Here is a 15,131-nt window from a genome sequence, read left to right as displayed (position 1 = left end):
GTGGGCATATGAGTTACCAAAGGGGTTCGCCTTATGATGAGTACTATGGGAATAATAGGTATGATCGAGAGAGTCCACCTGGCAGCCCGTTGGCGCGAAGCCCGCTTCAAAACAACTATGGTTCTAAGTGGGATTCGATTGGTGGGCGTTGAACCGGGAGCAAAACGGAGTTGAATTGAAAACATCAAACAGTTTTCGTTGTTTTGTGTTCTTGGTGTATGAATGTTATTATGTAAATACAACTTCTTGAACTCTTTGTTATAAATTAGAAAAACATGTAAATGATTTGTATATGAACCGTTTTTTTAAGCTTTGTTTGATGATCCCATTTTAATTGGACGATAAGTTATACCAATTAACATGTCTTGAAAGGTTGTGACGGTGATGGCTTCTCTTTGATCAATTAGATTGTCACGTGTGTGTGTTAATACAGTATGGCGTTAGAAGCTTATACTTTAAAATATTGACTTGTAGAAATAAGGCTTTCTCAAGTTCAGCAACAATATTGTCTATATTTGGGTTGTGTGATGGCTCCTCTAAGCAAGAATATTTATGCTAACTTTGAGAAAATGAGGTGAGACTGTGGGGACACTTGATTCCGTGGATCAGGAGGTACATATTAGTTTCTGCATAATTTCCTCCTCACTAATATATAACTTTCCTGTGCGCGCCGTTTAGCAAGAGACCTGCTCATACCATATGATTCCTTCCCGGATAATATTTCCAAAAAAAGGACATCGAATGAGTAAATGTCCCACTTGCGGATCACACCTCCTGTCTTTATGATACGAACCGCCGGCTCAAGGTGTACGCGAGGAAAAGCAATCGGGTCAAAGCGGTCAATTTGGGTCAGCTTAATATAATTTTCGGATCCTAGATGGACCCACTGGGTCAGCAAAGTAGTGGGAAAGTTATAATGACCAAGAGCAGTTTGAGCAGTTCGCATCCCTAATTTCAGGGGCAGTTAACACACCAGTTAATATGTTTAATAGCAGGCTACGTTATCTTTTGTTCTTGTTCTTGTATTTGAAGTTTTTCATGTTGTATTGTACTGGAGATTAGCCTTCTCGAATTGGCCTATCATTTCAATTCAATAAATTAGCCTGCTTTATTTTCTAATATCTATCATTGGTTCCATTGCCGGGAAATCGAAAGTATGGTACAAACCCGGAGTAATTCAGGCGACACCAGCCATCCACCAGATCCAATTGCAGTACAGTTAGCCGCCATCGCGGAATCTATTGACGAGTTGCAAAAATATGTAGCAGCCCTCAAATCCCAATCAAACCACAGAGACCGATCAGGTGGTGGTTATGGAAGGTATGAAGAGGGGGAATCTTCTGGGCATCATCACAGGTATCGTCCATATATTAAAATTGATATCCCTACCTTTAGTGAAGGAGATCCTGGTGGTTGGATCCTTAAGGCTGAAAAATATTTTCAGAGGAGGAAAAGGTAGATGTTGCATCGATGTACTTAGAGAGAGATGCCCTAGATTTATATTCTTGGTTGTCCGCAAATCAAACAGTTGAATTTTGGGAGGAACTAGTTCAAGCCCTGCAGAAAAATTTTGGGCCCATTGAATTCCAAAATCCAGATGAACACTTATGTAGTATAAAACAAACGGGAACGGTACAGGAATACCGACAAGAATTTGCTAAACGCTCTTCTCGTGTTTCTAACTGGCCTGAGCATTGCCTCCTAGGGGTGTTCCTCAATGGCCTCAAAGAAGAATTGAAGGCTGATGTAAGAATACAGAAACCCAGAACAGTTTACAAGGCTGTGAGCATCGCTCTTGAATTCGAATCAATCAACCATACCCGTTCCGGGAAGGGAGGAACCTGGACAGTCACATCAAAACCAACCCAAAAATTCAACTTACGTACCAGCCCATTCCAACATCAACCCAAAACCAGCCCTTCGAATTTCAGATGCAAAAAAACAATCACGTTACGCTTGGGGGAGTGTTACAGATGCGGGGATAAATACGGGCCGAATCACCGATGCAAAACGGGTACGGGTACTAGAAGTGGAGGAGAAATTTGTGGAGCAGCCCCATAACGAAGTTGTTAATACCAGCGATGATTCTGATGAAGTAGCCGAAATCAGTTTACACGCTATTCTTGGGAAACGTCACCCTACCACCATGAAAGTTCAAGGTATGCTCCATTCCACCGAAGTACTTATTTTAATCGATGGGGGATCCACACATAATTTTATCTCGGATGTTTTGGTGGAGGAACTGAAACTGGCCACCCAAACAGTGGCTTCTTTTGGTGTCCAGATTGGAAACGGGGAGTTTATACGATGTGGTCGAATTTGTAAGGATCTCACATTACAAGTCAATGAACTGAAAGTCGTTCAGGATTTTTATCCTTTTTCTATTGGTGGGGCAGATTTAGTATTGGGAGTTCAGTGGTTGGCCACACTGAATACAGTTAGGCTAATTGGAAGGACATGTTCATGATTTTTCATATATCAATCAATCAATCAATCATGCCTAGTAAAATCCCACCGACAGCAAAGCTATAAGTAGGGTCTGGGGAGGGTGGGATGTAGGCACACCGTACCTCTATCCAAAGGAATAAAGAGGTGGCTTCCAGAGAGACCCTCGGCTCTAAGTACATGTGTATGAAGCAAAATAAAGGAAATCAAAGTTTAACAGTTATATAAAAACTACTACTAATTAATTATAATAATATTAATAATAAGATCACAGTTTAACAGCTATTAAAAGCTAATAATAATTATAATAATAATAATATATGTAAGGGAAATACCATTATGGTATGTGACCTAAATAAGTTAAGTCTAAGCCCTAAGGTATTCAATTCTCTCTAAAAATCCTTAACTTTAATTCTACTTCTCTACGAATTCCTATCCTCAACCATGTCCTCGGAGAGGTTTAGGTCTATCAAATCATGCCTAATTCTCTCATCCCAAGTCAATTTCGGTCATCCTCTACCCCTCCTCCCCTCTATAGTAATGTTTTCTACGGATCTAACAGGATTCGTCGTCTGTCTTCTCTTTACATGTCCAACCATCTCAATCTCCACTCTCTTATCTTGTCTGCTATGTTCGCCACCCCTAATCTCTCGCGAAACACAACGTTTCTTATTCGGTCTAGCCTTGTGTGCCCACACATCCAACGTAGCATTCTCATTTCTGCTACCTCCATCTTCCGCACCTGTGCCTTCTTGATGGCCCAACAATCTGTTCCATAACAAGGGCACTAAATTTAACCAGTGTATATTATACAAATTATAAACAAGTGTCTCTAAATCAGTGTAAATTGATTAAAAAGAATAAAAATAATACACAACAATTTCCTATATTTTAAATGCTCTTTATTTTTCATTAATAGTATTTATTTTATATATTATTATTACTATTATTATTTTTTGTGTTTATATGTTATGAACTAAGGTTTAATAAATCTTTATCATTACTTTCATGTGTTTATTAGTTCAAATATATTTATTTTAACATAAAATTTTGTAAAATTGGCATTATACAACTGTTTTGTCAAGGCCGGCATAAATTATTTAGATAAGTAACATAAGTTTTATAATAATCGTTATAAAATTGGTTTCAATAACTTTTTTATAATTTTCTTTTAAATTTTCAAAGGTATAAAAAAATTTGTTTACAATATAATTTTCAATATATAACATAACTTATCAAAATTCAAAACCAAATACTATAAAAAAATTTCATATGTATGTATATATATATGTATGTATGTATGTGTGTATGTATGTATGAATGTATCTATGTGTGTGTATGTATGTATGTATGTATGTATGTATGTGGGTATGTGTGTATGTATGCATGTATGTGTGTGTGTGTATGTATGTATGTCTGGGTATATGTATGTGTGCATGTATGTATGAATGTATCTATGTGTGTATTTATTAATGTATGTATATATGAATGTATGTATGTATGTACTAGTAGATACCCGCGTGATGCGGCGGGAGCGACAAGTTACAACATGCTTATTGTCTTCAACTAGTGTATTAATCTCTCGTGACATGTTATATACTACTTCCGTTAGTTTTTTTTATCCATGTGATATCTTACAAAAAGTTTATTATTATATATGACAAGGGGCATAAGAGATAACTATTTGATAAGCTGGATATGAAATGAAGGAAATTTATTAACTTGATGCATTACCATAACAATGTTTCAACCCCTTGTGTATCCATAAGAAACTATACAATTTGACCCGGGACAAAACAAAAGGTCAAACGCGAACAATCTAGTTACGTTTTCATTATCAAAGAACATAAATAGATCCGGATGAGCAGTTTAATCCAAATTTCAAAAATATCCAATGACTTGTTGGAAGCCAAACGTCAAAATCCTCCATAAATTTGACTCTGCATTTCAAATACATGTAAAATAAAAAGTTAAACAAAGCCAAAAGACAAAATCTTGAATAGTTTCATATTTTGAAACGATATTCTAACCATAAAACTTCTTAACATAAACCAAATTGAAAATTTATTTCATCAAGCTTTCAAGAATAAAATAGTATGAAACGAATAGTTAATTGTTTTTTTATTATAAAATGCAAAAATGAATGAAAAAATTACTTCATAGCTGCGTTTAATTTAATCTGTTTTTATGGGTTTCAATTTAATCTGGGTTTACATCAAAATCTTTTAAATGTTTTTTAATTTTAAAATAAAAAACGATTTTTTATTTTAATAAACAGGATTTTTTTTTCTCGGTTTCAATTTAATCAACTTAAATAACCAAATAACAAACACCCCTCACCTAAGTAATCGTTTAATCTGCTTATAGGTTTAGTTATTGATTGGCAGTTTACACAAAAAAAGTTTCTGAAACACATACAAATAACTAAAGAAAATAGAAAATAAAAGAACAAAACAACAGTCATATGCTCAAAACTCGGTCTGAAAGTGTTTTTGACCTGTGTTCAATTAAAGGAACTGACTAAAATAAACCGAAAATACCATAAATACCCATGTGAAAATTATTTATTTATTTGTTAATTTTTTTTGCAAACCCTGCAGTCCGTAACAGAAACGAACAAATTAACTCGGAAGTAAAGCCGTGAACCGTTAACTTTTCACAATCTTGTAACCCCATGTTAACCCAGATATGCTTCCGTACACGTGACCGAGTTTTTTTATTCAAATCTTTAGCTATCTTTTGTTTACTTCCGTACACGTGACCGAGGTAGCTTATAAACTGAATCTGTCGGAAGAGTTAGAAGGGATTCACTCTACCTTTCATGTTTCTCATCTAAGGAAGTGTCTAGCTGATGACACGTCCCACGTGCCGTTGGTAGACATCGAGGTTCATGAACAGTTGAACTACATCGAACAACCTATTGAGATAGTGGACCGTAAGGAAAAGCAGCTTCGTCATAAAGCGATTCCTTTAGTGAAAGTGATATGGAAGCATCGCAAATGTTCGGATGCTACTTGGGAAGTTTTTTTGGGTAAAGGGTTTTACCCGGTTAAATTCATTCCACACAACCAACAAAGTACAAGTAATATGACAAAGTGCCATATTAGTTCTCAAGTATGACATGCCATACAAGAGTAAACAAAACCAAAACCACCAAACAATGGTAAACACTGCTAAAGCCTACACAAGAGCCAAAGAAACAAACATAACAAAAACAAATCAACCATTATCATCAATTTGGTGGGAAACCCCTCTCGGAAAGTGCCAATCATCGAGAACCCGATTGACCCGTTCAGAATTCTTGAACTTTAGAGTCATTAGCTTTAGGCGAGTACCCTTAATGATTTCTTCAGCAACAATCATTGGAGTCTTCAAAGAGTTCCTGAAAAGCCGGTTATTTCGTTCCTTCCAAATTACGTAAACCGAAGCCCCAAGTAACAGCCGATTAATAACATTATCAATAGAGTTGGACATTCCAAATTGACACACATATTGAAGAATATTCGCCCAACCATTCATGCACCCCTGAAACTTACCTTTCATTTTGACAATACTCCAAACCTCAGAAGAGAACTTACACTCAAAGAAGAGATGATTACGAGAATCCGGCTCTCCATTACATAAAAGGCAGCAATACAGGTTATGATTTGGATACCCACCAATTTTCCATCCCATTATACGATTCTGCGTGCTCAATCTATCATGAAGCACAATCCACATCATAAATGAGTGTTTTGGAACACATTGAGAGAACCAAACAACATGCATCCAAGAAACCTTATCAGCCGGTATTCGAAGAAGTTGCCATATTCCTGAAGCCGAGAAATTCATTGAAGTCCCATTCTCATCCATTACCACGATCTTGTCCCTCTTTTCCGGATAAATACTCACCTCCTTTAAGTTCGAAAGAATAGGGAATCTCGAAATCCAATCAGGCGGCCATCCCCAGTTATTATGATGAACAACATCATTGACACAGGTCATTAAAGTCAAACCAGCCCCATGTATTGCTCTCGGGTTAATATAATCACTTAAAGGACATAAATCATCCCATTTATCATACCAAACTGAAGTAGATCTCCCATTACCGATTTCATGCCATATAAAATGTCGAATACGGGGACGAAACTGAAGAATTTTCCTCCACCCCCAAGTACAAGAGTTAGGAATCTGCAAGCTCCAAAAATTTCGCCCCTTTATTTTATACTCATGCATCCATTTAACCCACAACGAATTACGATCATTGATTAAACTCCAAATATGATAAACCAGAAGAGAATTATTGACATCCCGGATACGCCGGATACCCAAACCACCCTCACTTTTCGACTGACAAACAATATCCCAAGAAACTTTATGCTTTCCCTTTTTGTGTCCAAAGTCCCAAAGGAAATTTTTAATCCGTTTTTCAAGATCAGCAATAAGTCTAGAAGGAAGTGAGAAAACAGCAGACCAGTAAATATATAAGGATGACAAAACAGACCTGACCAGCTGAAGTTTACCCGCAAAAGATAAAGTTTTATTCTTCCAATCACCAATCCGATTAACCATACGATCCAGCAACATCTTACAATCACGGTAATTTAGCCTCGTAGAAATAAGAGGAACTCCCAAGTACTTAACCGGGAGCCTACCTTCAACGAAGGGCATAATATTCAAAATCCCACTTTTAACGCGATTCGAAACATTACAGAAAAACGCGGTACTTTTCGGAACACTAGGAGTAAGCCCGGACATATCTTTGAAATCATTCAGAGCCCCCATAATAGTTTTAGCAGAATCCACATCACCTCGAGCAAACAAGAACAAATCATCCGCAAAGCAAATATTGATAATATTTAATTTTTCACAATGACGATGAAAACGAAACGAGCGTTCAATACGAACCTTTCGATGCAGAATTAACGTGAGAACTTGCATAACCAGCGTGAAAATATAATGAGACATCGGATCACCCTGTCTTAGACCTCTTTTACCACTAAAGAACCCGTGTAAGTTCCCATTTATGGATATCGAAAAAGAAGAAGTGGTTATGCATTCCATTATCCAATGAATCATCCTATCGTGGAAACCATACCCATATAGAATATCACAAATGAAGTCCCAACTGACCGTATCGTAAGCCTTCTGAATATCAACTTTAAAAGCACATCTAGGCGGACCTTTATTAGTGTGATAATTATGCATTAATTCTTGGGTCAAAAGGATGTTATCAGAAATTCTACGCCCAGGAACAAACGCAGACTGATTGATATCAATTAACGACTCCAAACCCTTCATCATACGAACCGAGATAATCTTGGTAATGCATTTATATAAAGTATTGCAGCACGATATGGGACGAAAATCATTAGGAGTAAAAGTGGTGGTCACTTTGGGAATAAGGGCAATAATAGTGTGGTTAACCTGTTTAAGGAGACTTCCTTTTCTGAAAAATTCATGAACCGCCAAACAAACATCTTTCCCAACAATATCCCAAGAACTTTTAAAGAAGGCCGAGGAAAAACCATCAGGCCCCGGCGCTTTGGTATTCCCAATAGAGAAAAAAGCATCCTTGATTTCCAAATCGGATATAGGTCTAACCATCAGCTCCGCCTGAGAGGCCGAGAGCTTAGTAGTAAAAATCTGATTATCTGGTTTTGTCAATGGTTGCATATCCGAACCAAAAAGGTTCATAAAGTGATTAACAAACACCGAAGGAACATCCAATCCCTCATATAAATGGCCCTGAACATCACTTATAGTATCAATACGACATCTATGGTTTCGCATTTTCAAAGAATTGTGAAAATACGCAGTGTTAGAATCACCAAGCTTTAACCAATTGACTTTAGCTTTTTGTTTTAGGAATTCTTCCTCATCTTTAATTGCCTCATGATAACTGAGTGATCCTAATTTGCCGTTCAAAAAAAAAAATCTTAAGATTGGATGCTACTTTGGAAGTTGAGGATGAGATGCGCAACTTTTACCCATGCTTGTTTAAGTAAGAGTTAGGTTTCGGGGATGAAACCTCTTTAAGGAGGGAATACTTGTAACATCCTGAAATTTCCTATAATAATATTAATATATAAATTTCGTTGGAGGAAGTAATTTGAGTTAGTAGAGAGAGTAATAAAATAATAAGATAAAAGGGATAGTGGGGTTTAATTAATTATGGACTAAAAAGAAAATATGGGCCTAAGGTCTATGGGCTTAAGAAGTATAAATACCTCTTAAACCCTAATCCTTTCCATTTCCGTCCATCTATATACCATAACCTACACCTTCAAAAACACACACTTAAGCCAAACACTCTTTACTCTAATATATTCAACAATCCAAGACCAACCGAAGGTAAGAAATCATATATCTCAGCTAACCCAACATATTAGAACCCGTCACCCTAGTCCTGTGATGCCGTATAAGCCGTTTGGATTTAGATCTAGCTTTATTCGGGTGTTTAATCAACCAAAAACGAGTTTAAGGGTCAGATTAGCTCATATCTGGACACCCCGAAGCTACCTAGATCATAAGCGATCAAACCCCGATCAACCATGGTGGTTAACAACGGCTGGCGGCGCCGGAATCAAAGAAAACGCCCGAAAACGCGTATACAAGAGTTGAACATAACTTATGTGGCGTATAAGTATACACGCCGTATATGTATAAGCAGCGTGTATGTATACCCGCAACGCATAAGTAGGAAAACAACGCATATGTATGTAGCGCATATGTATGTATATTGTATAAGCCCATGAAACGTATATGTATTCTGCAACGCGTAAGTGTATTGCAACGTGTAAGCATGGCAACATATATGTATATGCTTATACGCCATCTAAGTATAGAGCGTATATGTACATGCTTATACGCCGTGTATGACTTATGCGCTGGGGGAGGCTTATACGCTGGACAGCTTATACGCCATAATAAACTTATATGCCAGAATTAATTATTTTATGAATAAACGAATGATAAACAGCGTATACTTACGTAAACGATAGATATGGACTTATGTGATGTATAAACTAAGATAAGTAATAATGAAAGGTAATGTTTAAAATGAAGATTTGATTTGATTAAATAATTAAACTTCCGTTTTCTGATGAGGTTTTTAGTAAATACTTATTAATGAAAATAAAATTTTTCCAAGCTGACCTGGCAGCTTAACCCCAGCCAGGGGCTCTACACCTTGGACCCTAGAACCCCCGCTGCCAGGGGCGCTGCCCCCAGACCCCCGTAGCTAGCGGTTACAATAACCTAGAAATATGATATGGATATGGCTAGTTAATTGATACGTGTAATTATTATACAGTTAGCCGCGCCCAATTAAGGAAAGGAGTTACCATTAACTCTGAAAGGAATCACTTATAGGTGAGTTTCTAGCCCCATTTCCTTGTTATGTTTTCAATGTTGTGTGCATACTCAATATAATTAGTTAATATATTTACCTTAATTGGTAAGTGTATGATATGTGAATGTTTGATATATGATGTATGAATGATGTATGTATGCTATAGAAAAGATCAAGAGTATGTATGGAAGTTATAATTAAGAATATATAGAAAGGTATGGTATGGCTGTATGGAAGAAAGGGAACCGGACCCTAATTCTCGAGGAAGAAGAGAACCTAGCCCTAATAATAATCGAGGAAGAAGGTAACCGGACCGTAATAATATACGCGGCAGAAAAGGAAACCGGGCCCTAATAATACTCGAGGAAGTATGGCGTAATGCTCTTTAAAATGTGTAAGTAATTATAGTAAGTATTAAAATATAAAAGAATGAGAGAAGTAAAGAATGAATGAAAGAAAGAAAGAAAGAAGGTATATACTTATGTATGTACAAAAGAAAGATAAACAAGTAAGTAATATGTATCTTTGGGTACGAATGAATAAGTATGTGAATGTATTGTGTGTTGCCTGATTAACTAGATCTCACTCAGTGTAGCTGACTTTTAATACGCACGCAGGTAAATAAACTGAAACAGCTAGATTAAGGGAGACACATGACAGGAACTGAGGAAGCTGGCATCTGAAGATTTGGCATGACGTTTTATATTTTATGTTATGTTTAAATGACAAGTTAAGAATGTTTGTAATGAATGATTGACTTTTATTATTATTATTATTATTATTATTATGTGAAAGTTTTAATTGACTCTGATAAATAGAAATGTGTTTATGAGTAAATCCAACGCCAAAGTAGGGCGCACGGGACCGGGGCCTTACAAGAAGCCGTTGTGGTAAAAGATGAAAATTTTATTTTTAAATTCTTGTCAGGGATATTACAAGAAGATGTTGCTGAATAACAAGTTGAAGACTTTATTATATGGAGTTCTTGAGTTGAATCAGTTAACATATTTGTTATGTTTTTCATTGTTTAAATTTATTATGTATTACGATATTTGTACTGCTTATTTACTCATGTTAATAACGAGAGTATCGTTAGTATTTTATTAATTTTAATATAAAACGTGACCCATATTCCCACAATATTACAACAGATTTCCTGAGATTGTTAAGGCAATCTTAAACCTTTTTTACTAAGGATATTGGGTTTACGAAAAATATTAAAATTATTTTGTGATTGTTGCAACAATCTTGTATATTTGTTTTTGAAAGTATGTATGTTGGACAAATTGTTGTGTATGTATGGATAGAGATGTGGTAAAATCTTAAATCCTATATCGTGACACAATATGTGGATTTATAGAGATGTTGTACAATCTTAAATTCTATACCATGGACAACAATGATATAATAGTTAATCCAGTTCTGGTGGTCTTCGACGAATTAGTGAACTTCATCCTTTTTTTACCCCCTCTCCAATATCCGTTGCTTTATCCTTTGGTGAGGATGGTTATAAGGTAGACATTCCTCATAGGAATGTCGATCCTTCATCTACAGCTGCCCTTAAGAAGTGCACCATGCGAGAGTTCTTTGCATATAGGTTACAAGATAGGCTGAACCAATTTTCACTACCCTTAAACTGAAGAAGGCTTTTTCAGCGGCTTTTTGTAGACAAATACACCATGGTTGAGAGTCAAGGTTACATTTTATACGTGGTAAACAGAGTGAACTTAGGTGTGACACATACGAAAGCCTTCGCAGCCCTAAAACAACAGGAAGTTCAGATGTTTCTACATCTGGGCAGCGTGTAATTCTTCCATCATCTTTTACTGGTGGATGTAGATATATGATGCAAAATTATTTGGACGCTATGTGTCTTTGTAGATAGTACGGTTATCTAGATATTTTCTTAACCATTACGTGCAATCACGGTTGGCCAGGAGTGAAGCGTTTTTTAAAGGATACCAATTTAAATTTTGAAGACATGCCAGATATATTATGTCAGAATTTTAAGATGAAGCTTGATTCAGTGATTAAGTTGTTGAAGGATAAGTCTTTGTTTTGGAAGGTTAAAGCAGGTTCGTTTCGCAATTAAATTTCTTTTTTCATATTTTTTAGTTTATTTTTAAGCTATTTATTTTATATTTTTTCTATTCTTTTGTTTAATTAAAAATGTATCCGTTTACACAATTGAGTTTCAGAAACGTGGCCTACCTCATACCCATATTTTCTTATTCATTGATCCAGAGAATAAACTCATAATCCATCACATATAGATCAGTTTATTTTAAGTAAAATTCCAGACAAGGTCATTGAACCAGACCTATACCAGCTTGTATCCGATCATATGCTTCATGGTCCTTGTGGTGAGGCTAACTCGAGCTGTAGCTGCTTGGTTGATAGCGAATGTTCCAAGAATTTCCCTTAAAGATTTCAAAGTGAGACAAGTATAGATTCAAAAGGTTTTCCAGTTTATAAAAGAAGAGATAATTGACGTTACGTCGTAAAGAAAGGTATAAAGTTAGATAATACCTTACAACAAAGTTCTATTGCGAAAGTATCAAGCCCATATACATGTCGAATGGTGCAATCAAGACGGATCAATCAAGTATTTGTTTAAATATATAAATAAGGGTCCAGATCGAGCTACAATTTCCCTTGTCCAAAATAACAGACCCGAAAATGAAGATCCTAATATAGATGAGATTGAAGATTTTTACGATTGTAGATATCTTTTTGTAGGTGAGGCTGTTTGGAGACTATTTGCTTTTGATGTTCATTATAGGGTCCCGGCTGTTACGAGACTTCCTTTTCATTTAACTAGTCAACAACAAGTAATTTATGATCCTGGCGAAGATATTGAAGATGTACTTACCAAGACTTCAAATTCAGCTTCAATGTTTACTGGTTGGATGGAAGCCAATAAAAACTATCATTCTGCAAGGAAGCTATCATATGTTGAGTTTCCAACACAGTTTGTATGGAAAAAACAGTACCACCGAAATGGGTACCAAGGCAACTTGGATTTTTTATTGGTAGAATTCATGTCGTTCATACATCATTTGACGTGGCCTACTACTTAAAAATTCTTTTAAACAAGGTTAAAGGACCCAAATGTTTTGAAGATATTTGAACAGTAGATGGTGTTGTTTGTGATTCTTTTAGAGATGCATGTTTTATAAGAGGGATTTTAAATGATGATAAGAAGTACATTGAAGAAATAGAGGAAGCTATACCGCAAACGGATATTATCTACGAAATTTATTTGCAGCAATGCTTATAACATGCTCCTTATTAAGACCTGATTACCTTTGGGATAATACATGGCATTTCTTAGTCGATGGGATTCTTTATTATCAACAAAAGAAACACAAGAATCCAAGTTAGTTTTGATATATATGTGAACTTGTGTTTGTGGTTTAGTTAACGTTAAGTTTATTTTTTATTTTTTAGGTTTGACTCTTAGTGACGAGCAACTAAAGAACTTGGCATTACTGGAGATTGAAGTGTTTCGGTATCAAACAATTCATCTCTACGTAGGTATACACACATGCCGTTTCCAGATCAGGAATCTATATCTACCTCACTGAATCCTCTTATGATGGAAGAACTATCTTATGATACGGATGCTTTGACAAATGATTTTAAACATTTGTACATGTCTCTAACTGATGAACAAAAAGGCGTTTACAACGAAATATTTAACTCATGGAAACATAAAATAAAAGTGGTGTTTTTTTCGTGTATGGTTATGACGGTACTGGCAAAACATACTTAAGGAAAACTTTATCTGCCTCAATTTGGTTTAAGGGAGAAATTGTTCTTAATGTTACTTCAAGTGGAATAGCATCTCTATTATTGGTAGGTGGTAGAACGACTCATTCAAGATTCCTCATTCCAATCAATCTGACCGAGGACTCCCAATGTCAGGTAGTTATTATAATTTCATTAGGTAGTGATTAATTTAAAGTTAATTTTATCTTTTTTAATTACATTATATAATTTACTTTTTAAATATTTTACATTCTCAGGTTAAAGGAAATACTGATGTTTTTGACTTATTGAAGAAATCATCATTAATAATTTGGGATGAAGCTTCCATGATTCATAAACATGCACTTGAAGCGTTGGACATAACCCTAAAAGATGTTATGAAAGGTGATTTGGCCAACACTTCTGAATCATTGTGGGAGGTAAGGTAGTTGTTCTAGGTGATGATTTCAGACAGATTTTACCTGTTGTACAGAATGGAACAAGAAACAATTATGTGAATGCAACAATTGGTTCTTCCTACATATGGTCAAAGTGTAAGGTTTTGAAACTAACTAAGAACATGAGGTTGACTATTGGTTCTCAAATGTCAAAGAATTTAGAGATTAAGCAATTAGCTGATTGGTTGTTGGATATTGGTGAAGGTAATCTTGGTGGTCCGAATGATAGTGAAGCAACTATATCAATTCTAGATGATCTTCTAATAAAACATTCCATTGATCATATGTCTGATTTAGTAGACTTTGTTTATCCTTCTATGTTAGAAAGGTTTAATGATCTTACTTACTTTCAAGAACGTCATTGCTTTCTCCCTTAAATTAGGTGGTTCAAGAGATTAGTGATTGTATGTTAGCATATTTTCCGGGTCAAGAAATGGAATACTTAAGTTCAGATAGTATCGACGAGGTTGAAAGTGTATCAGAGGATTTTGATCCCACGTTGTACTCTCCTGATTTTCATAATGGTATACAGATGTTTGGAATGCCAATCCATCGTTTGTTACTTAAGGTGGGAGTTCCTATTATGTTACTTAGGAATATTAATCAGGAAAAAGGTTTGTGCAATGGAACTTGACTACAAGTTGTTAGTTTGGGCAAACGCGTCATTGAAGCGAAGGTTGTTTCTGGTACTAATATTGGATATCATACTTTACTTAGCAGAATAAGTCTTACACCATATGATAAGAAGCTTCCACTCAAGTTAAAGAGGAGACAATTTCCTATATCCGTTTCTTTTGCAATGAATATAAATAAAAGTCAAGGACAATCGTTAGCGCGTGTTGGATTATATTTAAAGGACCCAGTTTTTACACATGGCCAGCTTTATGTTGCTTTGTCTAGAGTTAAGACTTGAGAAGGTATTAAAATTGTTTGTTAGATAAGGAATCCAAACTGATTACTGAAACAAAAAACGTTGTGTATAAGGAAATATTTGGAAACCTACTATGAGGTTTTAATACTACTTTTGGGTGTAGGTTTGTATGTTTTAATTACCTTTAACTTTGATGAATATAAGGATTGTATTATTTTATTTTGTCTAACTACATGTATATGTTTGTATGTTAATTTTCCATTCATTATAGTAT

At 35.5% G+C, this 15,131-nt stretch overlaps 1 protein-coding gene across 1 annotated transcript; it reads left to right on the top strand.

Annotated features, from left to right (window-relative positions):
• The first annotated feature begins 1,156 nt into the window (after nt 1–1,156).
• LOC143585446 (uncharacterized) lies at nt 1,157–14,363 on the top strand. The gene is made up of 7 exons (XM_077067234.1): nt 1,157–1,320; nt 12,504–12,790; nt 13,047–13,157; nt 13,229–13,311; nt 13,586–13,705; nt 13,807–13,968; nt 14,022–14,363. Exons 1-7 carry the CDS (start codon nt 1,157–1,159, stop codon nt 14,361–14,363), a joined length of 1,269 nt encoding a protein of 422 aa, XP_076923349.1.
• The last annotated feature ends 768 nt before the right edge of the window (nt 14,364–15,131 follow it).

The sequence above is a fragment of the Bidens hawaiensis genome, unplaced genomic scaffold, assembly GCF_021521415.1.
Source record: "Bidens hawaiensis isolate Kalapana, Puna unplaced genomic scaffold, B.hawaiensis_p1.1 tig00033848_1, whole genome shotgun sequence".
In the NCBI taxonomy this organism is placed as follows: domain Eukaryota; kingdom Viridiplantae; phylum Streptophyta; class Magnoliopsida; order Asterales; family Asteraceae; genus Bidens; species Bidens hawaiensis.
This window is presented reverse-complemented; position numbering and strand designations above follow the sequence as displayed.

What these genes read in the sequence shown, in the direction of transcription:
- LOC143585446 (XM_077067234.1), top strand. Translation starts at nt 1,157, where the DNA reads ATGGTACAAACCCGGAGTAATTCAGGCGACACCAGCCATCCACCAGAT. An exon ending in AAAGAAACACAAGAATCCAA is followed by an intron (nt 13,158 to 13,228) that starts GTTAGTTTTGAT and finishes TTTATTTTTTAG; the next exon opens with GTTTGACTCTTAGTGACGAG. An exon ending in CTTCTGAATCATTGTGGGAG is followed by an intron (nt 13,969 to 14,021) that starts GTAAGGTAGTTG and finishes CCTGTTGTACAG; the next exon opens with AATGGAACAAGAAACAATTA.